This window comes from Acomys minous, assembly GCF_964271855.1.
Source record: "Acomys minous genome assembly, chromosome: 17".
Lineage (NCBI taxonomy): Eukaryota > Metazoa > Chordata > Mammalia > Rodentia > Muridae > Acomys > Acomys minous.
This window is the reverse complement of record NC_140500.1, coordinates 71,410-97,913: the sequence shown is the minus strand read 5'-3', so window position 1 is coordinate 97,913 and position 26,504 is coordinate 71,410. Positions and strand designations below refer to the sequence as shown.

Below are 26,504 nucleotides of genomic sequence, written 5' to 3'. Positions count from 1 at the left end.
GGAGGACAAAATGAGTATTGCATGGCTGGACACAGTTACAAATCTTTACCACCAGCCCTTTGTAGACACAGGAAGGCAAATATTCATGAGTTATCCACACTGTTTTACTAATGGGGCAGCAAGACAACAAAGGATGCTTAGTAAACTCCTATTATATTAAAAAAGTATAACATGAATCTCAAGCATAAAATAAAATTAGTGTTTCCAGTATAAAGACACTTTAGTACAATTAATGAAGGATTATACCCATATAATCAAATACTATCACTCTTGAATCTTAAAATTGTAACGGTGTGGCACTAGTTCCAATCCTTGTGTTACATTTACTAACAAAGATTAATTTTATTTTTTAACTAAATATTTAACTAAATTTTAAAAGACTTTTCCTTCTTGTGTCTAATGTCACAACAGGAGTTTTTATCTGGCCTTAACAAAATGATGTAACATTTTGGGGCAAAGATCAAGCCAAGGAGAGCTGTACTGGAAGCCAAGATAGAGAAGGCTTCCATAGCCACCATGACCTTCCCCTTTGTGCTGTGGTAGACAGGGAGGAAGGTGACCCAGACACAGAAGAATACCTGCATGCTGAATGACAGGAACTTGGCTTCGTTGAAAGTGTCAGGAAGATTCCTGGACAAGAAGGCCATGCTGTAGGTCCCAAGTGCCAAGGAGCAGAGGTATCCCAGGACACAGTGGAAGGCAACCTCTGAACCCTTGTTGCACACAATGATGATGTGACCATGTTCAGCATGAGCATCTTGATCAACGAAGGGTGGAGAGGTAAACAGCCAAACTGCACAGAGAACAGTTTGGATCAGTGTGCAGATGGGAATGATGAAGTTAGGGGCCCTTGATACCATTAACCACCTCACCATTCTAGCTGGAACAGTGACCTTGAATGCAAGAACCACTGTGATAGCTTTGGCTAAGACTGTGGAGAGAGCCACAGTGAACAAAATTCCAAATGCTGTCTGCTGCATGATGCAGGTGGCTGTGTTGGGCTGTCCAATGAAGAGCAGGGAACTGAGGAAACAGGCGATGAGTGTCAATAACAGGGTGTAGCTGAGAGTTCGATTATTGGCCTTGACAATGGGTGTGTCTCTGTGCTTCACAAAGATGAAAAGTACCACAGTTGTGAGTACAGCTAAGAACAGTGCTGTGGTGGTGAGAGCCATCCCCATGGGGTGTTCATAGGCCAAAAAGCTCACAGATTTCTGGAGGCAATGGTTCTTTTCTGAGTTAGCATAATGACTTTCTGGACACTTCAAACATTGGTCCTTATCTGTTCAGAAAGGAAAGTTACTTTGACTTAATCCTCAGGTGTTCCTTTTCACTTAAGCTGCTATTCAGCCTTAGATCATTGAAATGCTTCCTGAATTGACTTCCTTTATTGTTTCAGAGGCAGATATTTAATTACTCTATGAATCACTTCAAATCAATACAGCCAGCCCTCTTGGCCCATGTTGACAAAATCAAAGAAACACAATGCTTTTCCTTTTTATGTTTCCTTTCTCTTAATTTGTGACTTTTTTGCATATGTTTTATAGTTCATAAGAATAATTTAAGATTACATTGTATATTTTCATTTTATTTTTTTATAGTTTATTTTTATTTTTATTTTTTATTTTTTATTAACTTATTCTTATTACATCTCAATGGTTATCCCCTCCTTTGTATCCTCCCATTCCTCCCTCCCTCCTATTTTCCTCTTATTACCCTCCCCTATGACTGTTCCTGAGGGGGATTACCTCCCCCTGTATATGCTCATAGGGTATCAAGTCTCTTCTTGGTAACCTGCTGTCCTTCCTCTGAGTGCCACCAGGTCTCCCCCTCCAGGGGACATGGTCAAAGATGAGGCACCAGAGTATGTGAGAAAGTCATATCCCACTCTACACTTTACTGTGGAGAATGTTCTGACCCTTGGCTAGATCTGGGTAGGGGTTTAAAGTTTACGGCCTGTATTGTCCTTGGCTGGTGCCTCAGATTGAGCAGAACCCCTGGGCCCAAATCTGCCTATCATAATGTTCTACTTGTAAGTTTCTATGACCCTCTGGATCCTTCTACTTTGCCATTCTCCTATGCTTCTCTCATCTAGAGTCCCAATAGGATGTCCTCCCCTCTGTCTCAGTTTCCTGGTAAGTGAAGGCTTTTATGGGACATGCCCCTTGGGCTAATATGCAGATATAAGTGAGTATATACCATTTGAGTCTTTCTGCGTCTGAGTTAACTCACTCATTATGATCATTCCTAGCTTAATCCATTTATCCACAAATTTGGGAAATTCCTTGTTTTTAAAAGCTGAATAGTATTCCATAGTGTATATATACCACAGTTTCTTTATTCATTCTTCTACTGAGGGTCACTTAGGCTGTTTCCATGTACTGATTATTATGAATAAGGCTGCTATGAATAAGACTGAGCAAATTTTCTTGTTGTGTGCTGGAGCATCTTCTGGGTATATTCCAAGGAGTGGAATAGCTGGGTCTTGAGGAAGCCCTATTCCCATTTTTCTGAGATAGCACCAGATAGCTTTCCAAAGTGGCTGTACTAGTTTGCATTCCCACCAGCAATGAAGGAGTGTTCCTCTCTCCCCATATCCTCACTAGCATGTGGTGTCTCTTAAATTTTTGATCTTAGCCATTCTCATGGGTGTAAGATGGAACATCAGAGTTGTTTTGATTTGCATTTCCCTGATGATTAAGGAGGTTGAGCATTTCTTTTATGACATAATATTATGTAATGAGTACAAGTCTGGATATGTATTTTGTAGATTATGGCTAGTATTTTTTGAAATTTCTTTTTTAAATGTTTCAATTTTTGGATCCATATTCAATTATTTTCAAAAATACCTTTGTTTCTCTAATTTAGTTTATACTCTGAATGATTTTGAGATAATAAATACCCTCACATTTTAAACCTTAAATTCTTCACTAATCATATGTTGCCACATTTAGCTATAGCATTGTATGTTTAACATATTTAGAAAGAACTATTGAAATATTTCTAGTTATTCAAAACAAAGTTTTGAATATTCTATTCCTCAGAATTTTGATTTTTATTTTTGACTTCAAAAACTTTTATGTTGAATAAGAAGGTAGGCTGCAGATTGGAAGAATATTCACCAATCCTGCCTCTGACAGTGGGCTAATGTCCAAAATGTACAAAGAACTCAAGAAACTAAACATTAACCAACCAAATAACTCAATCAAAAATGGGGTACAGAATGAAACAGAATTCTCAACAGAGGAGTCTTGAATCCCTGAGAAGATTAAGGAAGTGTTTAGTATCATTAATCATTATAGAAACTACTCTGAGTTTCATCTTACACCTGTCAGAATGGCTAAAATATAAAACTCAAGAGACAGCACATGGTGACCTTGATGTGGAACAGGGAGAACCCTCATCCATTTCTGGTGGAGGTGCAACATGTACAGGCACTTTTGAAACCAAACTTGTGCTTCATCAAAAAATTGGGACCAGTTCTACCTCATGACCCAGCTATACCACTCTTGTGCATACACACAAAAGATAACCCACTGTACAACAAGGGCATTTGATCAGCTATGTTTACAGCAACCTTGTTCTTAATAGCAAGAAACTGGAAATAATCCAGATATCCCTCAACTTAAAAATGGATCATAGAAATGTGGTCCACTTACACAATGGAATAATACTCTACTATTTAAAACAAGGAAACCATGGAATTTGCAGGCAAATGGGTGGAACTAGAAAAGATCATCCTTAGTGAGGTAACCCAGACCCAGAAAGACGCTTGGTATGTACTCACTTATAAACACATTCTAGCCACATAGTGCAGGATAAACATACTACATTTCATAGACCATAAGAAGCTAAGTAAGAAGGAGGGGAAAGGGAGGGTGCTTGAATCTCACTCAGAAGGAGAAATAGAATAGGGCACTAATCTGGTTGAAAACAGGGAATAGGGCAGGAGACAGAGTTTGGTGAAAACTGAAGATGGAGATTTGATGTGGGGAAGTGAAGGTGGGAAGCCAGATGTCATGGAGAGAGAAGAGAAACTGCGGTGGGCATCACTGAGACAAGCTAGAGCCCTATGACAGCTTAGGCTCCTGAGAGGATATGGGAGTGACTCTAGCTAAGACTCCTAGTTATCAAGATTCATGGAGACTGAAGAGGCTACCTTCTGTCTAGACAGGACTTCTGGTGGAGGGAGAGAAACAACAATTCACCCACCAAAACTTTACACCAGGTTTGCTCTGCCGATAGGATATGCAGTGACAAAGTTGGAGCAGAGAGTGAGGCAATGTCCAACCAATGCCTAGCACAACCTGAGACTCACTTCATGGGAAGAAGCTTACCCCTGACACTATTAATGATATTCTGCTATGCTTGCAGATGGGAGCCTAGCACAGCTGTCCTTGGAGAGGTGCCATACAGCAGCAGGACAAAACAGGTGCTGAGACTCACAAACAAACATTAAACTGAGCACAGAAAGCCTTGTGGAAAAGTAGGGGTTAGGATAGAAAGATCTGGAAGGAATAAGAATGCCATAAGAATATACACAGGGTCAAATAACCTAGGTCCACGGGGTCAGATAGAAACTAAAGCCTCAATCAATGACCATGCCTGCACTGGACCTAGGCCACCTACATACATGTACCCAATTGGCAGCTTAGTCTTTATAGGGGTCCCCTAGTAAGGGGAGCAGGAGTTGTCTCTGGTATGGCCTATTTGGCCTGCTTTTTGATAACTTCAGTCTGGTGTGGCTGCCTTGCCCAGACTCAGTAGAAGAGGATACACACGGTCCTGATGTGTGTGGGGAGGAAATAGAATATTTTTATGGGGGGACTTGATCCAGAGGGTATGAAATAGGAGGGACAGATAGGAAAGAGGAGATGAGATGGGATTGATGGAGGGCATGAGAACAAAGGAAGCTAGAAATGAGGGGCATTTGAGGGGCAATGTCAAAACCTAATGCAGTGGAAACTTCCTATTATATATGAAGGTGATCATAACAAAGACTCCATATAATGAGGGAGAGATAATCCCAAGTATCCATCTCTTGTTAACAAATTCAGCTTCCAGGCCTGGGTATAGTTTTCATGAATTTGATTTGTTGGATAAAAAGGTGCTATGAAAATCCTCTAAAACCCAGGGTTTTTCCAAGACAATAGGTAGATCTGCAAAAACTGACAGTAAGCCCCCATTGCTGAAGACAACACAACACAACACATTGAACATGGAGAGATCAAAATGGTGCTACATGTTACCCTCAAACCCATGTTCCTTTGCTGTGACACAGAGAGGCACTCTATAGGCTGCCAAAAGTTGAGCATCAACACCAACCCAACCATAAAACTTTGGACCTACATTTAGTCCTGCCTGCAAAATATGCCAAGGTTAAGGTGGCACAAACCTTGAGGTGGTAATCAATCCATATCTGATTTGATGCAAGGTCTACTCCATGAGATGGAACCCATTCCTGAAGCTACTTGAGCAACCAACAACCAGAGACTAGACAACCCAGAGATTTTGAATAAAAGTGAAATTACTGGTCTCAAAAATGGCTCTTAATTATATTCCAACATACTTATAAATCAGAGTCTTATTCATCCATCATCACAGTGGCCCCTCCATTCCTACTGCAGAAGAAGGTAACAAACACAGAGACCCACATCCAGATATTGGAGAGACAGAGAGAGAGAGAGAGAGAGAGAGAGAGAGAGAGACAGAGAGACAGAGAGAGAGACAGAGACAGAGAGAGACAGAGAGAGAGAGACAGAGAGACAGAGAGAGAGACAGAGAGAGAGAGACAGAGAGAGAGACAGAGAGAGACAGAGAGAGAGAGACAGAGACAGAGAGACAGAGAGAGACAGAGAGACAGAGAGAGACACAGAGAGAGACGGAGAGAGAGAGAGAGACAGAGACAGAGAGACAGAGACAGAGACAGAGACAGAGACAGAAACAGAGACAGAGAGACAAAGACAGAAAGACAGAGACAGGGAAGGAAGGAGGGGAGAGAGCGAGAACTTTGGAACACACAGCTAAAGTGAGAGGTCTTTATCCATTCCTCTCAGGACTATGGAACCTAATAAAAGATGGAACAGAAGGAGTAGGGGAGATAGACGGAAAAGAGGACACCAGAAGAACATGATTGTCTAAAAACAACTATGCAACTCTTATGTGAACACACAGAAACTAAAGCAGGAATCACAAGCCAACACAGGTCTGGACTAGGTTCCCTGTGTATACACTATATCTTCCTGTTTAGTACTTTTATGGGACTCCTGAATGTGTAAACAAGTGAGTCTCTGATTCTTGTGCACTCACTTGGGATTTTATTTTTTGGTTGTGTTCTCTTCTGCAACTTCAATATGATGATTTTGTTTTTTAACTTATTACATTTTAGTTTGTTTTGTTATGTTATATTTCTATATACTTAGAATAGGTGGATATTTTCCCAACATAGAAGTCTTCTGAGAAACTCCATCCAGCTGGGGCATCAGGACAGATGCTAGACCTCACTTCTGGACTCTGGGTGGTATGGAAGAATGGGTGGATGAAAGGACTAAGAAGGTTCAGGGACCCCACAAAGAGACCATCAAGGCTGGCAGATCTGGACCTGGGGAACCTGTACAAACTGATGCACCAACAAAGGACAATGCATTACAGTGAACTTAGACTCCCTGTTCTGATATAACCAATGCACAGCCCATTCTCCATGGTTGTGTGGAGAGTGGGGATTGCCTCAGAGATGAACTCTGTTACCCTCAATTTGATCACTTCCCCTAGGTGGGAAGGTACTGCAGGCACACAAAGGCAGGGCAAGCAAGCTATCTGGATGAGAACTGATAGGCTATAGTCATATAGTGGGGAAGGATCTCCTTCTGTCAGAAGTCTATTCGAGGGGAAGAAGAGAGAAGAGGGAGTGAGAGTGGAAATAGGAAGATGCAATAGAGTGGGAATCAATCAGAATATAATCTGAATAAAGTATAATAAAAATTTTAAATCCTATTCTTTTCTGAGAGACAGATAAGGAGTGCCTTCCTGATTAAAAAAAAAAAGGAGATGGAAAGGAACTGGGAGAAGTGTATGGAGAGGAAAATATATGCAGATTATGTTGTATGAGAGAAAAGTCTATGTTTAATAAAAGGGAGACAGATTAAAAAAGAGCAGACTATAGGAAATCTATCTTCAGTTAAACAAATGAAACTTAATCATGATGAAATAAATTATAAGAAATAGGGAAATAAATACAACTCTTCAGTCACCTATGGTGTAAAACAATACAAACTTGTACAGGGAATAATCAGAAAGAGAATGTGAGAAATCCAAGCCTTAGAAGAATACTACGTGTGATTGAGCATGGTGTGAAAACATAAAGAAATGTTGTGACAAACACTGTGTTCTTGGTGAAATGAAGCAGACTGCTAATTTTAGTGCAAAACAGGTCACCTGAGGGACAGTGTCTGCAGTGGAGCAACAATGTAAGTCAAGATGATTTCAGTGTCTAGGCTGTGTCTCTTCAAAGGAAAGAAAAGTAACAGCAATGCTCAAATTTTATAGCCAAGGAACAAAAGTTTATCTCTTACTTCTCTCCCATCCCTCTCCTTTTGCTGAAGTATTGCAGACTCCTGTGATCAAGTCTGAGAGTTCTCTGTAAACAAGATTTTACCTGTCTCATTGGAAATCTCATTGTTTGCACAAGGAATACAATCAAAGCAGCAGGCAGCTCTGCCTTCCTGGGCAGCTTTCCTGAATCCAGGCCTACAGCTCTCACTGCACACAGACTGAGGGATCTGAGAGAAATAACAGCTATTAGAAAATGCTCTGGACTTTTGTGAAAATTTAGAGTAAATAGAGAATTTCTGAGTATCATCAAATAGTTATTTACCCAATGCTTACACTGACAAATGGAGGTAATGTATTTTGGTGTTTTTAATTTTGGCAGCAGCTTTGATTCTGCATAGGACACATGCTTAAGACTTGGTCCTATACAATCAAGCCACTGTTAAGAGTAAGTCGTTAGAGTAGTGTTCTAGAAGGTTGCAGTATGTTTTTTGGCGAACCTGTCTCTGTACTTACTGGTTAGTAGTGGGGACTTTTATACTCTATATGGTTGGCAAAGTTCATTGACATCTTTGCATTGTTTGGGTTCATCATGGAAACAAATGTTATGCATCTGTAAGGAGTTTTATGAGATATTTACTTGAGGTGGAAAATGGGCATCAGTATTTCACTGTCTACTGTGACTGACAGAATGAAAAAAAGATAGAAGGGAGAAGCCATATTCTTTGGTCTCTGACTATGATGTAATCACCTCCTCTGACTCCTAAAATATTCTCCCTGCACTAACATATAAATACATGCTCACAGTGTCATCTAAATCAAAACTGTATTTCCTTTACTTGATTTTGTCAACTATCTGATGCAGCAAAGCAAGTATCACACACACACACACACACACACTAACACACACACACTCATACACACAACATGCTATCCTACCTATTGAAAACGGAGAAAACAAAAATGCCATTTTACCCTCACCGAAATTTATTCATCTGGATGACAAAAATAAACATTTTATCAGTGTTTTGAGGCAGTGACTGAAATCTAACAGACACTGTATTCATAAGAACTGTGCAAGTATTAATAAAAATTTAGGAAAAACTTTTCAAAACTGATAAAAAACCATTGATGCGAGTCAGGGAATGAGAAACTAGTCTATGTTGGACATCCTGTGATTAATTTATTATTGGTGGTTGTATTTTGATTGGTATGAAATGGATCTCCAAGGATTATTTTCCTGAGAGTTATATTTACTTTTATGAAAGGTCAAGGCAGTGAGATATGTCACAACCCACCTTTGTAAATTGCATCGGCCATTGAATCATCTCCTCAGATAAAGAGAACTGCTGACCCTGGGGCGCATTCAGAGAAAATGTTCCTACTTTGACCTTTAATCCCATGCCCTTTGGAAAATTCCAAATATTGAAAATGTCATACTCTGAATCTAAGTCTCTTCTCCCATCCAATATGATGTGACCTCTCACACGATCTTTCTGTAGGGTGTTCTTTAGGAAATGGAGGAGCTAGAAGAGATGCAGGAATATATATTGAAGTACATGAGATACTGGAAACATTTTTAAAGTCATCTCAGTTGGCACAACCACATCCACTGGAAATGATGAAAGTCATGAAGCCAGCACAGCTGTTTGTCATTGTTAGGTCCTGCTGCAGGCTGTGGCTGGCAGGGCCATCCCTCTACATAGGGGCGGGGCTTCCCCTCTCTCTGAGATTCACTATATCAACTGGACAGTTTGGTTCTAGGACTCTCCTTTTCCTTACCTGTCTACCCTCTCTCCTTCCCTTCCTGCTCCCGTAACGCTTCCAAAACACCTGTATTTATATTATAGCTTTCTGGCTAATTAGCTCATTCTGTTTATTTAATAAATCAGTCACCATTTGCACAAAGCAGAGCCCAATGCTGTTATCACTGTTGTTCTGTGTTGTTCAAGTTTTATCCTCTGCATGTTGCATTTTGAGGACATCCTGCATTATGACACATTTTATATCTTTTCCTGAGAAAATTATTTCTGGGTTTTTTAGAAAAGTCCTAAATGTATAAAGAATACCTTTTGTTTTGTACAATTCAACACCTGTCACTAAAAGTACAAACGACCTATAGAAAAAGATAGAATTGAAGGTGGACATCTGGCAGCCAGAAAGGATTCTGGGATATCTAGATATTAAAGATTGAATGGTGAAGATGTGAGGAAAGATGCTTGATACCTGAGCAGAGGTAAGCAGACCATGGCAGAATATAGATGAGTGTAAATAGATTAATTTAAGTTATGACTTAGTCAGAGAAGAGCCAAGCTATATGGCCAGAAACGTGTAAATACATTTTAAGTCTGAGTGCTTATTTCCACAGCATTGGCCCTGGGACCCCCCCCCCCCACAACATAATGACATACCGTTCATGGGACATAAAATCCAAACTAACTTGCTAAAAGTCCAGGACAGAGAGAGAAAGCTCACCACCCTCACAACCCCCCCCTGCAAAAAAGCTTCAAAGCTATGTTTTTTAAAAGTAGCCTGAAGACAATAAGCTTCTGAAAATAGTGGCACAAATAGGTCCAGAAAAAACAGCTGGAAACAAGAATTTTCTAACTAAAAAACTGGAAAGGAGCAGCAAATTGCAGAGAGGTGAAGCAGAACTCAGCCTCTTTAAACAAAGCTCCTGGTTATCCAATTTTTAAAAGCTGCCGTCTTATTGGAGGTGGTCTGTGAACACATGGCTCAGTGGGTAGTGGTCAGAGCTGTGCAGCAGTCTCTCCAGCAAGTCCAGTCACAGCCAGCAGAGTCCACATTATCTGGAGCAGCCAGCAGAGCAGCAGGGATCCCATTGAGAAGCCCACAAACAGCTGACAACATTGCAGGACCACCCCTTCCTATCTGGTAGGCCATGGCAGGAGGCTTAGCCCTTTAAGGCTTGACCTGTGTGTCAGAGAAGGACAGCTGTGCATGACCAAGCATAGCATAGCACAGGAAGCTGGGTACAAGTTCATACACAGGAAGACACACACACACACACAAAATCCTGACTCAGTCAAGTGGCTCAAAAACAAACAAACAAACAAACAAACAAACAAACAAACAAACAAAAAACCCCAAAACTAAACTAAACATTTAAATTTGTGTTTTAGTGCTGATGGAATCTTATCATTAAAAGGATTTAGTTACAAGTTATTAATGGTCTTGATTGGGGAAAAGACAAGGTAGAGAAACAGACTCATGGATTTATCTTTCCTTTTCTCTATCCTTTCTTTCATTAGGTACTGGGAAAGGTGTTCAGAAGCAATGGGGTCAGGATTTAGGAATAATATAGGATTAATAGGAAAAAAAGGGTAGATTATTGAATCTCCTCTTAAACCAAAAATCATTTTATGAACTGATAATCTAACACTGCTCTAATATTTTCTTTGTTGATATAAAATAAGGTTATTATTGTTTATAATAGTCTGGAATTTTGTACCTTGATACTGAACTATGGTTACTTTTGATACTTTGGTATAGATTATTGTATATTGATAAAAATTAAAGTTATTTTGATACACATATGCACATATGTTTCAACTTTTATGTAACATATTGGATCTATACAATTGATTCATAAAGAGAAGGTTTACTTCCAGTCCTTCTAAAAGCTGCTATTAGAAACTCTTTAGGATAATTAGGTAATGCAAGTTAATAGCCAATCAAATTCATGGTCATGTCAGATACTAGTTTAGCTCATCACATAAATATATATCCTAGGCTAAACTCATAGTAAGTAACTAGGAAGAACCATTTGTGTATTCATATATACTAGAGAAAGGTAGATAATTATTAAGCATTATATAAATATGTGCAAATATACAGATGGTCTTCAAAGGGCTCAGAGACCAGGCATAAATTGCATTTAAAAATGTTTTATTATTTTATGGATTTTCTGATAATGAGATATCTCAGTTGCTGGCAGCACCCACTTTGACATGAAAGAAGATGATGAACATTGAAGAATCTTCCTTAGGAGTTTGCTTAAAAAATGGCAAGTTGCAACTGAGCAAAGAAATGTACTTACTCCATCAGCAGACAATGGGCAGAACTTGGACACAGGCAAAGTCAACTGCTACGCTCTGTCAAGACAGGGTAAGCAAGTCCTTCCTGATTCTTGCTTCAGAAATATGTCTGTCAGATATTCTGTCTTAGAAGGCTGAAGATTGTGTTTTAACACTATACATAAATTCTGGGTGACTATCAAGGCAGTCAGCTGTCTGTCAATTCTCTATTTTGTAAACTCCTTGCTTATACTTCTTACATACTAAGGTAATATTTTGTTCTCAAACCTTGATGGGGTCAAAGACTTGACAGTTACAGACTTCAAATTAGTCTTAAATTATTTAGATTTTAGGAAGAAATTTTTAGGCCAAAAATTTTAGGTTGTTAAATAAGAGCAATAATAATAACTATGGCAACAACCAAGGACAATATATACAGTAAACATCGAACCCCTACCCAGATCTAGCTAATGGACGGGACATTCTCCACAGTTGAGTGGAGAGCGGGGACTGACTTTCACAAGAACTCTGGTGCCCCATATTTGAACACGTCCTCTTGATGAGGAGGCCTGGTCACACTCAGAGGAAGGATAGCAGGCTCCCAGGTAGAGACTTGATACCCTTTGAGCATATACTGAGAGAGGTACCCAGTCACAGACATAAGGGAGGGAAATAGGGTGAAAGCAGGAGGAAGGGAGGAATGGGAGGATACAACAGATGGGATAACAGTTGAGATATAATATGAATAAATTAATTAAAAATGATAGAATAGGTAGTAGACCACTTTCTTCAAATAAATAAGGACTTGACCCTGTGATCTTACCTGATTTTCTCTGGGTTGTTCTTATTGTATATAGTTGATTATTAGAAGAGAAAAGCTTTTTATTGCACATAAAAAGGGTAATGTAGAGAGAAGATCTTGCTTATTTTGTGGATAGAAAACCTGTAGATAAATAACTATGGACTACAGGAAAGCATAGAATAGAGGTGGGACATCGTTAGACTGAAAGTATTGTGAGATATCCTGGTGTGAAAGATTTTTTTTGGTGAAGATGTGGGGAGTAGAGATGTATGGTACCTGAGCAGAGATAAGCAGCTATGTGACAGAATGTAGATTAGTATAAATAGATTATTTTAAGTTATGAGCTAGTAAGAGAAGAGCCTAACTGTATGGCCAAGGTATTTGTAAACATATATGAAAAATCTCAACTTTTCATACAAAAAAGATTATGAATAGAATTGTGAGGCAACTTGTTATATGAATTTAATATTGATTTTCCCTATTTTTTGCCATGCCTTTTATAAAGGACACTTACACATGAGTTTGCATTGACCTTCAGACAGGGAATCAACTATGCTTATGATCCACAACTTATGCTGCCCAATTGGAGTGTCATAGAAAAATAATAAAAAAGTCACAGTGCTGGTATTAAAACACACAGGAAAGAATATTACCCTCCAGTGGAAGAATACCATTTCTTCTCCATTAGCATATTGCTGTATCTGTATTTGTTGAAGACTCATCTCATGAAGGCTGTAGGCCACAGCATACACTGCATTGTATATATTATAACTCTCCTCACTCATGGCTGTGTCAAAAATATGTCTGGGCAATAACTCCAAAGAAGCATTTGGTTGGCAGTTCTCCAAAATTTGACAACGAAACCCATAAAATGAGCAGTTGAAGAATAAAGCCCAAAACTTAGGAAGAAACGTGTCTTCTGGGTATTTGTAGGGAGTAAGTGTGTGAAGAAAATTGGTAAATCCAACCATCTCTTCATGGTGGTGTGAAAATATGAGACTCCCATGAAGTGAGCCTACCATGAAATAATCATAATGGTTGTCAACATCCCATGGAAAGTTCAAGACCCAGACTTTCCATGTCACTAAGAGTTTTGCAATGTGAAACATTAAGCCTTGTGAAGAAACAATGTTCCCATAAATAACTATCACATTTGCTGATGATTTCAGAATGACCTCCAGGTTTTCCTCCAAGTTATTGGAGTCTATATATGAAGTGGCAGGGATAATATTCACAAAGTCAATACAGATGCTACCATTGTCCATATTTTCTCTCAATTCTGACAGAAACTGAGTCCCTTTGTGGTCATCTTGGAGGATCAGACCAACCCAGGACCAGCTGAAATGAAGCAGCAAAGAGACTATGGCAAGTGAGAGATGTGTGTCCTTGGGAGCCAACTGATAGAGAGAAGGAAACTGACCTTGGTCATTCAAGGTAGAATCGAAAGGCCCAAAAGTGAGCTGAAGAGAAAACACAATGGGAAACCGGAGAAAGAACACTGGCATCAAACACAAGCTCAGTCTTGAATCAACACATGGAAACAGTCCTGATGAGAATGGGATTGTAATTTTTTATATACAAATCCATTACAATGTTTTCCACAAAAATTGCAGACAAGTCTCCAGTTTAAATACTCTAGCAGGTCTCATCCACCTCTCCTTCCTCTCAATTTCAAGTACTGGAAATGTGGATATATCAAGTACATTTATATTTTTTTTAGGTACCTGACATTAAAATATTTTGTTGTTCACCTGAAGTAATTGTAGTCCTAGTAACCTAGGCCTAGTATTTAAAACCTCTAGACTTCACACTGTGTTAGTTAGGCCTAGAATTATTTCAACCTCTGAGTCTCCCTGCTGAATAAGCTCACTTTTATTCTTCATTCTGAATTCTTTCTGGCTCTTTCTGAATTCTTTCAGGTGTTCTGGCTCAAACTCCTTTCCATGATGACTGATTCAATCTAGCTTCTCTGTTGTCCTCTCACTGAATTGCTCTGCTTGGCCTCAAACTGACTCTAGCAATCTCTTGTAGTCTTCATGCTCATTCTCTGGCTCCATTTATCTTCACCTGTGTCTATCTTGTCCTCTTCTCAATGTGTCTCTGTAAAATATCCAGATCAATCTGCTCCCCCATCTCTCTGTGCCCTGATTCCTCAAGTCCTCTTTTCCTTGGAAGAGTTGAGCATATTTTGTCCTGACCCATTCTCTATGCTTTTTTTCTATGTTCACTCCCTGCCAACTGGTTGCTAGCTCTGCGTCCTAACCTGTTGTTGACATAATTTAATCTTGTTTCCAGAAAACTCTTGGATTAAAGAACATGTAAAAGGGGTGAGCAGCACTACACTAAGAGCAGGTTTTTCCAGTACACAATCTTGGGGTTCGCATTGTAAGCAAAGAGACTGCAACAACGTGATTAATTAGAGTGTACCTATTTTACATTTTTAGACATCTGTAATGTCAACATAGGGTCCTTGACTCCTACTCCCACATGTCACTTGCAAGAGCCATTCTCTTAAAGAAGATAGTTAGGCATGTGAGCTTTCTAGGATGTGACCTGGTATTTAACAAAGTCCGTACCAGGATGCACCCAAAGAATTGCTTCCAGCTTCTTAGTCATTCTGTTAAATGAGTTAAATGGGCATATGAGATTTCTAGAAAGAAGCTATCAATTTGCAATGTCAGTACCATGATGCACCCTAGAAATCTTTCCTCAGATGTTATGTCAAGAGCCTTTTGTTGACGTTCAGTAGGCATGAGAACTCTCTGGAAGGGATCTGGTATTCTACAAGTCTGTATCTTAATGTACCCCAGAATTGCTTCCAATGTCTGACAATTCTGTCAGTTGTGCACTGCTGCATCTTATCTTCCAGGGTATTGACAAACTATGATCAAACTGAGTACATTATTTTACTGAAAGACGTACTGCTGTTCAGATGAACTAATTCCAGATAATGAAATTCCTGATTCGATTCAAACAATTTTAAAAGTTAAATTGTTTTAAATATTCCAAAATTTTGGGTCAATAAATACCTTTGAGGTCTTCTAGATGCCTCACTAGGGAACAGACTTGAAGCAGAATTGTGGCCTCAGATAAGCTTTCACTCCATATGGCACCATGTATCTTGGTATACATCATAAATATGGGCAAGTTGGTTTAACCTTTCCATGAACCAAAACTATGATGGAGATACCTGAACATGTCTAAATTAAGTATAAACCCTAATGTCTGAATGTACAAACTGTTCTGTTATAATCCCTTATACCCTGTCACCTTATGGTATTATATGCTGTCATTTTAAGTTTACTTTCTTTCTTGGAATGAAAAAAGATAAAATTATTGTCCTAAATTTACTATAAGCTAAGAGAAAACTAGAGATTGTGTAGCTAGGTTGGTCCTAATGGAAAAGACACATATTCTTGTAACTTAGACCCTGTTAAGCTTTATTTCTTGTCAAACTTTGTCATTCTGAACTCACTATGATCTTATGTAATGGATACATAGAGAAGAAAAATTTAATTTTAAGACATGTAACCTGTTGTGTTTTAGAATTTATCTATTTTTTTTATTAATTGCCTTTTTTTTTTTTTACTATGAGGCAATTCCTTTTCTTAGAAGTATAAATATGGTGAACAACAAAAAATGGAATTGAAATTAAGATGTTTAACTTCAACTACATTTTTCCTGGATGTGTGTGTGTGTGTGTGTGTGTGTGTGTGTGTGTGTGTGTGTGTGTGTCTGTGTCTATGTGTGTGTTCGTGCATGTGTGTCTGCATATCTGTGTATGTGTGTGTGTTGTCTATTTTCTATTTCATTCTTAGTATTTCACCATGGATTCAGAAATAAGAGAATAGACTCAGTGTTCCCCAATAGCCATCATGTACAAACAGGCATACTTGATCTTTCCAGATATCTCCACAAAAGAGCTTATATATAGAACAAAGAGCCTCCTTTAATGACCCTCTCAGTTTTCTTTGCTAAAATCTGCATTTACAGCCCTGCATGTAGGACACTTGTGGTCAGTTTGAGTTCTCCTCCTTAGCTGCAGTACAGCCAGTGCCTAGAGAAGGAACTCTGGGCTCCCTCCCATCATTCTTCTTTAAATCCTGATTAGTTGCCTGAGATAAAGTGAATGGAGATTCTGCCTCCAGTACCAGAAATCCAACCCTGGACTTGCCAGAGCAAAGACAGACATTGGCGCCTCACCCACCTGAGGTATGTTGTAGAGTTGTAGCAGTGTAACAATATAGGAAGATGTTGACATTGGTGTTCCTGTTAATGCAGCAAGTGATGTTTTCTTCTCTCCACAGATGTAATTAACCACAGGATTGATGGCCCGTGTTAACCAGATCATGACAAAATCAAAACTATCCCTTTCAGAATGTAAAGTAGAATAAAGATCAAAGCCCAGAGTTGTGTTGGGTAGAAGATATGGATTCTTGTTGACCTCCTCAATGGCAAATATCAGGGCCAGAAACACCTGGTAGTTCTTAAAATTATACCTGCACAAATTCCATAAAATTACAAAATTACACAGTATAAAGTCATAGATCACAGAACCTTCCTATTTAGTGCAATACCTTTTCTAATTAAAATGCCAATACTTTTATAAAATCCAGTTTTTCATATCTTTTCATGAATAGCTAGAATTAGAAGGACATGTAATTAAACAGGATTAAGTAAGATTCTACAGTATTAGCACTCATTAATTATGAGCTCTGGGACTTTAATTTGTTATTAAATTGCTTTCTTTATCTTTTGTGGGCAAAAACCTGTCCATGAATAAGAAATTAGAGTCTGACAATACACCAGAACTTTGATGTCTGGATTTCCGAACTTCAGCCTCTACAATTATTAAAAAATCAGTTTATCGTCATCCAATCACTTTGTTTTCTGTGTCAATCTCCTATTTAAAAATAGCACAAAGTAAACTCAAATAATAAATGTGCATAGTTGTCATCTCTATGATTTGTTTTCTAAGCTGTGTGCTAGAATGTACTATGTAGAGTGTCCCATGCCTTTAATCCCAGCACTTGGCATGTAGAGGCAGGTGGATCACTGTGAGTTGAAGGCTAGTCTGGTCTACAAAGTGAGCCTAGGACAGCCAAGGCTACACAGAGAAACACTATCTCAAAACAAACAAACAAACAAACAAAAAACAAAAGGATTCAATTGTGTTTACCAACATGAAATGAAAACTACAAAAATTAAAATAGTTTAATTAAAATCTATTAGAATAACTCTCAAAATAAAAATGCAAAGTACCTAAATTAACCAGACTGGAAGTCTATAGTCTTGGTGAATTCTATATAATTAGAAGTAAACATTCTGAGTCACATTAAGAAGGTTAAATATTTTTCAGCAGAAACTGTAAAACCAGAAGGGCCTGGCCTGATGTCTTACAAACTCTTAGAGAACACATACGAGAGTCCAGACTCATATGAAGCAAATTTTCAATAACTATAGATAGATAAAACAAGATATTCCACAGCAAAAACAAATTTAAACAGTGCCTATCCACAGATTCAGCCCTACAGGAGATACTATGAGGGAAACTCCAACCTAAGCAGGTTAACTACAACTGGGAAAACACTGGACATAGATAACTTCACTTTAGCCAAACAGAAATTAGGGAAGCATGTATATACAGTACCACAACCAATACCAAAATAAAAGAACCTAGCAGTCACTGGTCATTAATCTTTCTCAACATCACGTGTCTCTAATCTCCAGTAAAGACAGAGAATAACAGAATGGATGCATAAAGAGGTCCCAACAGTTTGGTTCATACAAGAACAACACCTCAGCCACAAAGATAGACATTACTTGAGAGTCATGGGCTGGAAGAATGTCTTCCAAGCAAACAGACAAAAGCAAGCTAGAGGAACCAGTTTGATATCTAATAAATAGACTTTTATCCAAACTTAATCAAAAGAGATGAGGGAGGACATACTCACCTAAGGATAAGTCAACCTAGGTGACATCACAATTCTGAACATCTATGCCTCAAATACAAGTGCACACGTTGGTTATAGAAAAATTAATAAAGTTTAAACCACACATTGATTTCCACACATTAATAATCTGAGACGTCAGCCACTCCCTCTCAACAAAGGATAGGTCAACAAAACAGAAGATAAACTGAGAAATAATGATATTAATTGATGTCATAAATCAAATGGACGAAATAGATATCTACAGAACTTTTTACACAAACACAAAAGGTTGTAACTTCTTCTCAGTACTTCACAGACCCTTCTCCAATATTGAGCATACATTAGGTCATAAAAGAAGCCGCAACAGAGACAAGAAGATTTAAATAATACCTGGGAACCTATTGGGCCACTATAGCTTAAAGCTGGACCTCAATAACAACAGAATTAACAAAAAGCGTACACATACATGGAAACTCAACACTGTTTACTCAATGACAACACTGTCAGGGAAGAAATAAAGCAAGAAATTAGGGAATTCCTAAAATTCCATGAAAATGAGTATACATCATACACACCTTAAGAGGACACAAGAAAACCAGTGTTAATAGGAGAGTTCGTAGCACTAATTGCTTTTATAAAGAGAAACATCTTATACAAGCAACTTAATGACACATTTGAAAGACCTAGAAAAAGAAGCAGAAATACCCAAGAGGAATAAAAAGCTGGAAAACATCAAATTCAGTTTCTTTCCTGTTGTCACTACTAGGAGATCAACCCCACACAAGGGAAGGGTGTAATTACAGTAGTACATTACATTTGGAAAGCAAAGTGTACTTGACTTGAAAAAATAAATGAAACACTAAGTTACTTGCGTAGAAGCTAAAGTTAGAGACAGTGAATTTGGAAGATGTGGTGGTGTGGGTGAATATGATCAAAGCATTTTGTTTGAAATGATAAAGAATTAATAATTACTATTAAAGGCCAAAATATAATACAATTATGTCTATTGAAGGGGTATTTCTCAGAATAGTGAGAAACAAAAAAACAAGTATAGTTTTTGATAATGGGTGGTATATTTTAACATGTATACATATATCAAATAATAATAATAATAATAATAATAATAATAATAATAATAATAATAATAATAATAATAATATGTATAGTCTTGACAATTTCATGCATGTGAGCAAAGGCTTATAACCACAGTACAGAGTGCAATCTCTACCACATATTTCAGGATAAAGCAGAAGAGAGGCTATAAGCATCCCAACTCAAAGCAACAATAAGAAAATGGAATCTTTATAACTAAGATTTCATTCCTTTTTTAGAGTCATGTTTGACAACACATTGTGTGTAATAAACATGTGCAATTCATATATGATAATTCAAAATTTGTTTAAAATTCAACATAATATCATTTGATACTTTCTCATTATTTTCTTAAAGTGAGTTTGAAATCTTCATTCCATAGGTTGGTTAAACCTTTTTCTTGATTAATAAATTTTAAATATCTATATATTTGTGAACATGTGTAATATTTTTCCTTTATAATGACAGGATTTTTCTCCTCTTTTTTTAAATTTTGTATCCATATTTCCATCTATCCAAATTTATGTTTCTCTCTCTCTCTCTCCCTCAGGCATAGTCTAAAACTCCAGCACGGCTTGTTGTACATATAGAGTGTTAAGACAGTCAAGGGTACATGGGGAAACCCTGTCTCAAGAAAAGAAAGAAATGAAGGAAGAAAGCAAGGAAGAAGAAAGAGAAAGGAGGAGAAAGAGAAATGGGGAAGGTACAAGGGAGAGAGAGAGAGAGAGAGAGAGAGAGAGAGAGAGAGAAAGAGAGAGAGAGAAATGTTTAGCTAGGTATGGTAATGCATGCCTTTAGTCCCAGAACTCAGAAGGCAGAAGGAGGCAGATCTCTGTGTATTCTAGGCCACCCTAATCTACATAGTAAATTCCAGGACTGCCAGGCTATGTGACTTATGGAGGCTCTGTTTGAAAAAAATAAAAATAAAAGCAGGGAAGGAGCACATCAAACACACACACCCACACCCACACCCACACACCCACACCCACACCCACACCCCCCCACACACACACACGTGTTTTAGGTAGTTTAGTTACATGAAACACCATACTCAAAGCAACTTAGGGAGGAAATGACTTATTTGGTATCTTAATTATTATAACTATTGCTGTGATGAAACACCACATCCAAATGAAAGATGGAGAGGAAAGCTTTTATTCCACATTTTAGTTTTTCACTGAAAGACATAAGGACAGGAACTCAAACAAAGTGAAATTGTAGAAGCAGGAGATGATCTATAGACCATGGAATGTTTATAGTTACTGGCTTGTTCCTAATGGATTTCTTAGCCTGCTCACCTATAGAAGTGAAAACTACTAGCAAAGGAGTGGGCCCACCCACAATGTTCTGGGCCACCCCCCATCAATCACCAATTGACAAAATGCCCCATAGGCTTGGCTCTCACCCAATCTTTTGGGAGAATTTTCTTAAGTGATATTCCTTTCTCTCACATAGCTTTAGCAAGTCACAAGTTGATATGCATCTGTGCAGTGCATTTGGCTTATACTTCAGCACTGTCCCTTGTTTGAGGAAGTTAGAATAGAAACTCATACTGGGCAGGACCTGTAGGCAGGAGCTGTGACCCAGAAGCCATTTATTGCCTGGCTCACTGAGGCTGCTCAGTCTGCCTTTTTAAATGGAACCCAGGACTACCTGCTCAGAGGTGGCACCACCCACAATGGGCTAGGCCCTTCCATTAAATCAGTGATTAAGGAAATATCACAAAGGACTGTCTATATCCTGATCTTACTGAGACATTTACTCAACTGAGTCTTCCTTCTCTCACTGACTCTAGTTTGTGTCAAGTTGAGACAAAACTATCCAGCACAGAAAGAAATATTAGACCAAAAATCAAAGGTTTTAGATAATACAAAAATGTTAAGAATTAATAATACTAGCTTAAAGTAAAAATAATGATTTCTTAAAAAATAATCTCATATGGTTTTTTACAATATTCTCATAAGGATAATCATAGTAACAACATGCAGACAAATTAGTAGGAAATGCCAGAAATTTGACACTTTTGTATTATTTTTAAATGTTACAGTATCAGATAACTTACATTGAAAAATCAGAAAATAGTTTATGACTTATGTACTTCTTCAATTAGAGTAGATAAAGTTGGAACACCATAAAATAAGTACTTTTTATTTAATTAATTTAACAGAAAATTAATATATAAAGGCTTGAGTGCATGACTATTTCTTTCAATGTGTTTAGATAAATGGTAGAACAAATGCATAGTGCTGACAATGGCTGCCATCTGCACTCTCCTCAGCCAGAACCTGACAAAAATCCCTTACATCAGTGAGGTTGGTGTACAGGTGATGGGCTGCTTGTGTTTGTGTTTCTGGCTGTGCTGAAAAAACACCTCTACACATTATTGCCTCTTTGTTAATTGACCTGAGAAAAGGGGAGCTAAAAACCACAACCAGAATTCCAATTAAAGAACAACCTGGAGATGAAGGAAGTTCAGTTGATGCAAAAAGAAAAAAAAAAAGAAAACAAAACAAAATAACAACAACAATAAAAACAGCAAAAGCAGTAACAAGAACAAAAACCAGACACCAAAGTCATACTACTGAAGTAAATGATTAAAGGCCAGTTATATGATAGCCCCCTATTAAATATTTAGAGGACACTCAATAGCCATTCCGACTGTACACAAAGAAATGACCACAGGGCTATTATTCATGGAAATTAAGACCTAAATTATAAGGCCAAGGCAAGAGGGGAGATCAAGATGCAGTTAGGAGTGGAACCATTTTCACTGCTGGTACACAGGAGGATTAAAATGGAGAAATCAATCCAGGATGATTTTTAGACACTGGAGCAATTGTTCTAGAAAACTTGTAGTTGCTCCATTCAATCTTTTTTTTTTAATTCTGTGAAAAAATGTAATACAACTTTGTTTAAGTGTATGCAGAATATATCTTTGGGAATTGGATTCTATAAGACAAGATTCTTAATCTTTTATAACAAAAATACTATTTTCCTTTCATGATCTACTTTGATTATATCTTTGGTGATATAAAAAGTTGAATTTTTACCACCTGGAATGGTTCACCCCTCTTAGGCAACCTGGTGGTCCTCTGCTTCTGGGAGGTCACCATATTCATGCCAAACTTAGTGTGGACACGTGATCCAAAAGGTGTCCTACATCCCTGAACTCCTGGACTCAAGCAATCTTCCTGTCTCAGCCTCCCGAGTAGCTGGGCCTGGTCAAGGTGTGGGAAATAAATGGCTGCAGAGTGTTCAGCCCTAAGTGAGGCTGCCAGATCATATCCCCCCATGCCAGTGCTTAGAACGGTTGCAAAAGATGAGTCAGAAAGGCTGTGAGAAGCAGAAGACAGAATGACTAAAAGGAGAGAGTGTTTTCAGGAACAACTGAGCAGCTGCTCATGTGAACTCTGTTGTGACCTGAACAAGATCAACCTGACAGAATTCCAGGAAGGAGAAGGAAAGTTGGCAGGTGGTCTGGAGTGAAGTTCCAAACACAGCTGGGGAGCTTTTGGCCATCATAGCTGATGGGAAGGACAGAATCAGTTTCCCTTAAGGGTGTGATCCTTGACAGTTCCTGCACACTTCAGTGGAAGACCACACATTGAGAGTGTTTTATAGAGGTACCAACTGGACTCAGTGGATGCATTCAAAAACAAAACAGAAGAGAAAATAATGATACACAATTGGGTGGGCAAGAAAGGGGCTGAATCTGGGAGGAGATGGGAGAGGGAGATGAATAGGATCAAAGCATAATGTATGAAATTTTTGAAGACATCATAAATAAAAAAATACTTTAAAATAAAAAGGTGACTTTTTGGAAACAATTCTATACCAGTTGCAGACAAGCCAGACACTCATTGCTCACATAACTGAAAGTATAGTCTTTTCCTATCTATAGGCTTATTGCAGTGTGGCATAAAGAAAAAATCATACAGATGTACATTTGTGCCTGAGCTACTGAAAACAGAGAGAGCAGAGGAAAAAGGGAGCAACAAGAGGCATTAGTTATCATGTAGTAGAAGGGGCTCCAACCAGCATCCAGAGTCCTCAGTCTGCTTAGTTTATCAGACAAATGTATGATCTTATTTGAGAAATGATCCTTAAGAATTTGGATCTAACTTTAGTTACTGCATTGAGATATAAATTATTTCATCTACATTGAAAAGTTTTGTCCTATGACCATCTTTGTTATGTTAGCTTCCAATGAAATGTGTCACCCCCAAACATCCCATGAATTTTATATATGAACATATTTCTTCCTCTATCATTCTTATAGTTTTACTTGACACCCCACCATGGTGTTAAGAATTACACAGCACTGTCACACTGAGCACAATTTATGTTAAGAAGGATATTTTCCTTGTGAATTTCTGCCTATTGTCCTTGTAACAATTTTCTCATGTGTTCAATGATCTTTACAAGCTCAATTTCTCTATTTCATGTTTTTTATATTTATCCATTGAGATTCTGGATGTCTATATAACATAGCCAAAATATGTTTCCCTTATAAAAAGACACACTTGAATATTTGTCATTATTTGTTAAAGGAAATCAGACTTCTCTTGACATCATTCCTTAGGCCTTAAATGTCAGCAATTAAAAAATGGGTCCTCATGAGGCTGAGAAGCTTCTGTAAGGCAGGAGACACTGTCAAGAGAACAAAGTGACAACCTACAGACTGGGAAAAGATCTTCACCAACGCTACATTTGACAAAGGTCTAATATCCAAAATATATAAAGAACTCAAGAAATTAAATACCACTAAACCAAATAATCCAATTGAGAAATGGGGCTCCGAACTAACAGAATTTTCAACAGAGTAATGTCAAATGGCTGAGAAACACTTAAAGAACTGCTCAACCTCCTTAGACATCAGGGAAATGCAAATCAAAAAACCTCTGAGATTCCATCTTACACCCATCAGAATGGCTAAGATAAAAAATTCAAGCGACACCACATGCTGGCGAGGATGTGGGGAGAGAGGAACACTCCTTCATTGCTGGTGGGATTGCAAAATAATACAGCCACTTTGGAAATCTATCTGATGCTATCTCAGAAAACTGGGAACAGGGCTTCCTCAAGACCCAGCTATTCCACTCCTTGGAATATACCCAGAAGATGCTCCAGCACACAACAAGAAAATTTGCTCAACCATGTTCATAGCAGTCTAATTCATAACAGCCACATCATGGAAACAGCCTAAGTGTCCATCAGTAGAAGAATGGATAAAGAAACTGTGGTTCATTTACACTATGGAAAACTACTCAGCTATTAAAAACAAGGAATTCCCAAAATTTGTGAACAGATGGCTTGAGCTAGAAATGATCATAATGAGAGAGTTTACCCAGAAGCAGAAGGAGTCACTTATATCTGCATACTAGCCCAAGGGGTATGTCCCATGAAAGTCTTCACTTACCAGGAAACTGGGACAGAGGGAAGGACATCCTATTGAGACTCTAGATGAGAGAAGCATGGGAAAATAGCAAAGTAGAAGGATCCAGAGGGTCCTCAAAACCTACAAGAAGAATATTATGATAGGCAGATTTGGGCCCAGGAGTCTCGTTCAAACTATGGCACCAGCCAAGGACAATAGAGACCGTAAACTTCAAACCCCTACCCAGATCTAGCCAATGGACAGGACATTCTCCACAGTTGAGTGGAGAGTGGGGTATGACTTTCACACGTACTCTGGTGCCTCATATTTGAACATGTCCCCTGGAGAGGGAGATGTGGTGGCACTCAGAGGAAGGATAGCAGGCTACCAAGAAGAGACTTGATACCCTATGAACATAGAAAGGGGGACGAATTCCCCCTAGGTCATAGTCATAGGGGAGGGGAATAAGGGGAAAATGGGATGGAGGGAGGAATGGGATGATACAAGGGATGGGATAACCATTGAGGTGTAACAAAAATAAATTAATAAAAAATAATAAAAATTTGCATATTTATTAAAAGCTTCAAAAAAAGCCGTATGTGGCCACCCTCACATCAAGAGTATCTTCTTGGTGATCACATCTATATAAATGAGGAAAAGCACTAGAAACATATATGGCAAACAGGGATACATTAAAATATGTATAACTCATTTATTTTAAACAGCCTAATAGAACTTTCAAAATATTGGAAGTAAACCTAGTAGTATAATTGAGTTATATGGGTGCCAAATACAAATAACCAAAACACTAAGAATGTAACATTTATATAATTCCTGATTGTGTCATGGTTCTTCTTACTATAGTTAATTTATTGTATATAAATGTAATAATATGAATACATGTGTAAAAAATTAATAAAAATATATAATCTGCTTGAGAATATATACATTTAACAAAGAAACATTGAAATATTAAAAAAGGATATACACAAAGATATGTGTAGAGAAGTGAAGCGCACCCTAATATTAATAGTGACAGTCCTGTTCTGAAATCAGCTACATGTAACATACTCAAGACTTTCCAGGCACTCCAGGCATCAAAATTGTTACTTTTCCTTGAAAGAGGAAAAGCAGTACACATGAAAATATGTTTCAACTGGTTTGAGAATGGAAAAGAGAAATTGTGAAAAACTCAAGAAAGTTTTAATCCATACATTCTTTAAGTTCCAGGAATCCTCAACTCTGAGAATAAATAATTGTACTTACCATACATTAAGGTTCTGCAAGAGGTGTGGCACATATTCATATTTAATATATTTTTCTTCATGGATGTCAGCAAGAGGAATAAATGCACAAATCTGCATATCTCCTTCACGGAAAATATATTCATCAGTTGCATAGCAGAGACTGTCAGTTGAATCACACACAAAATTGGGAATATACAGAAGCCCAAAGATAAAAATCCAGGACATCCTATTAAAATGTACATCTGCCCAGGCACAAGACTGATAGATACATATCTAATGATGTCCATCTGGTATATATTGATCTCAAGTGTCTGTGAACATGTGTGCTTCTCACTATGTTACTGGGTGCAGCTGTCACACTAATCAGCACACAGTTTTTTCTGATACTTCTTCCACTGCCATTGAGAGCTCAGAAACTCTTTTTTCCCTTAGGCTCTCTCTACATCTGAGTCCATGTTTTCTGCTTAA

The 26,504-nt window shown here is 38.1% G+C and overlaps 2 protein-coding genes across 2 annotated transcripts in view; both read right to left on the bottom strand.

Annotated features, from left to right (window-relative positions):
• LOC311588808 (vomeronasal type-2 receptor 116-like) overlaps positions 1–26,261 on the bottom strand; it is a gene marked incomplete at both ends in the record, with an annotated part of 58,585 nt that extends 32,324 nt beyond the window's left edge. The window contains 2 exons of the mRNA XM_084766776.1: positions 16,595–16,886; positions 26,056–26,261. Coding sequence (XP_084622902.1) covers positions 16,595–16,886; positions 26,056–26,261 — 498 coding nt within the window. The remainder of the gene's footprint in view (positions 1–16,594; positions 16,887–26,055) is intronic.
• LOC311588281 (vomeronasal type-2 receptor 116-like) lies at positions 366–16,579 on the bottom strand (the record flags this gene model as incomplete). The annotated part of the gene is made up of 5 exons (XM_084765807.1): positions 366–1,282; positions 7,655–7,778; positions 8,847–9,044; positions 13,026–13,725; positions 16,539–16,579. 5 exons carry the CDS (start codon positions 16,577–16,579, stop codon positions 366–368), a joined length of 1,980 nt encoding a protein of 659 aa, XP_084621933.1.
• Positions 26,262–26,504: the final 243 nt, after the last annotated feature.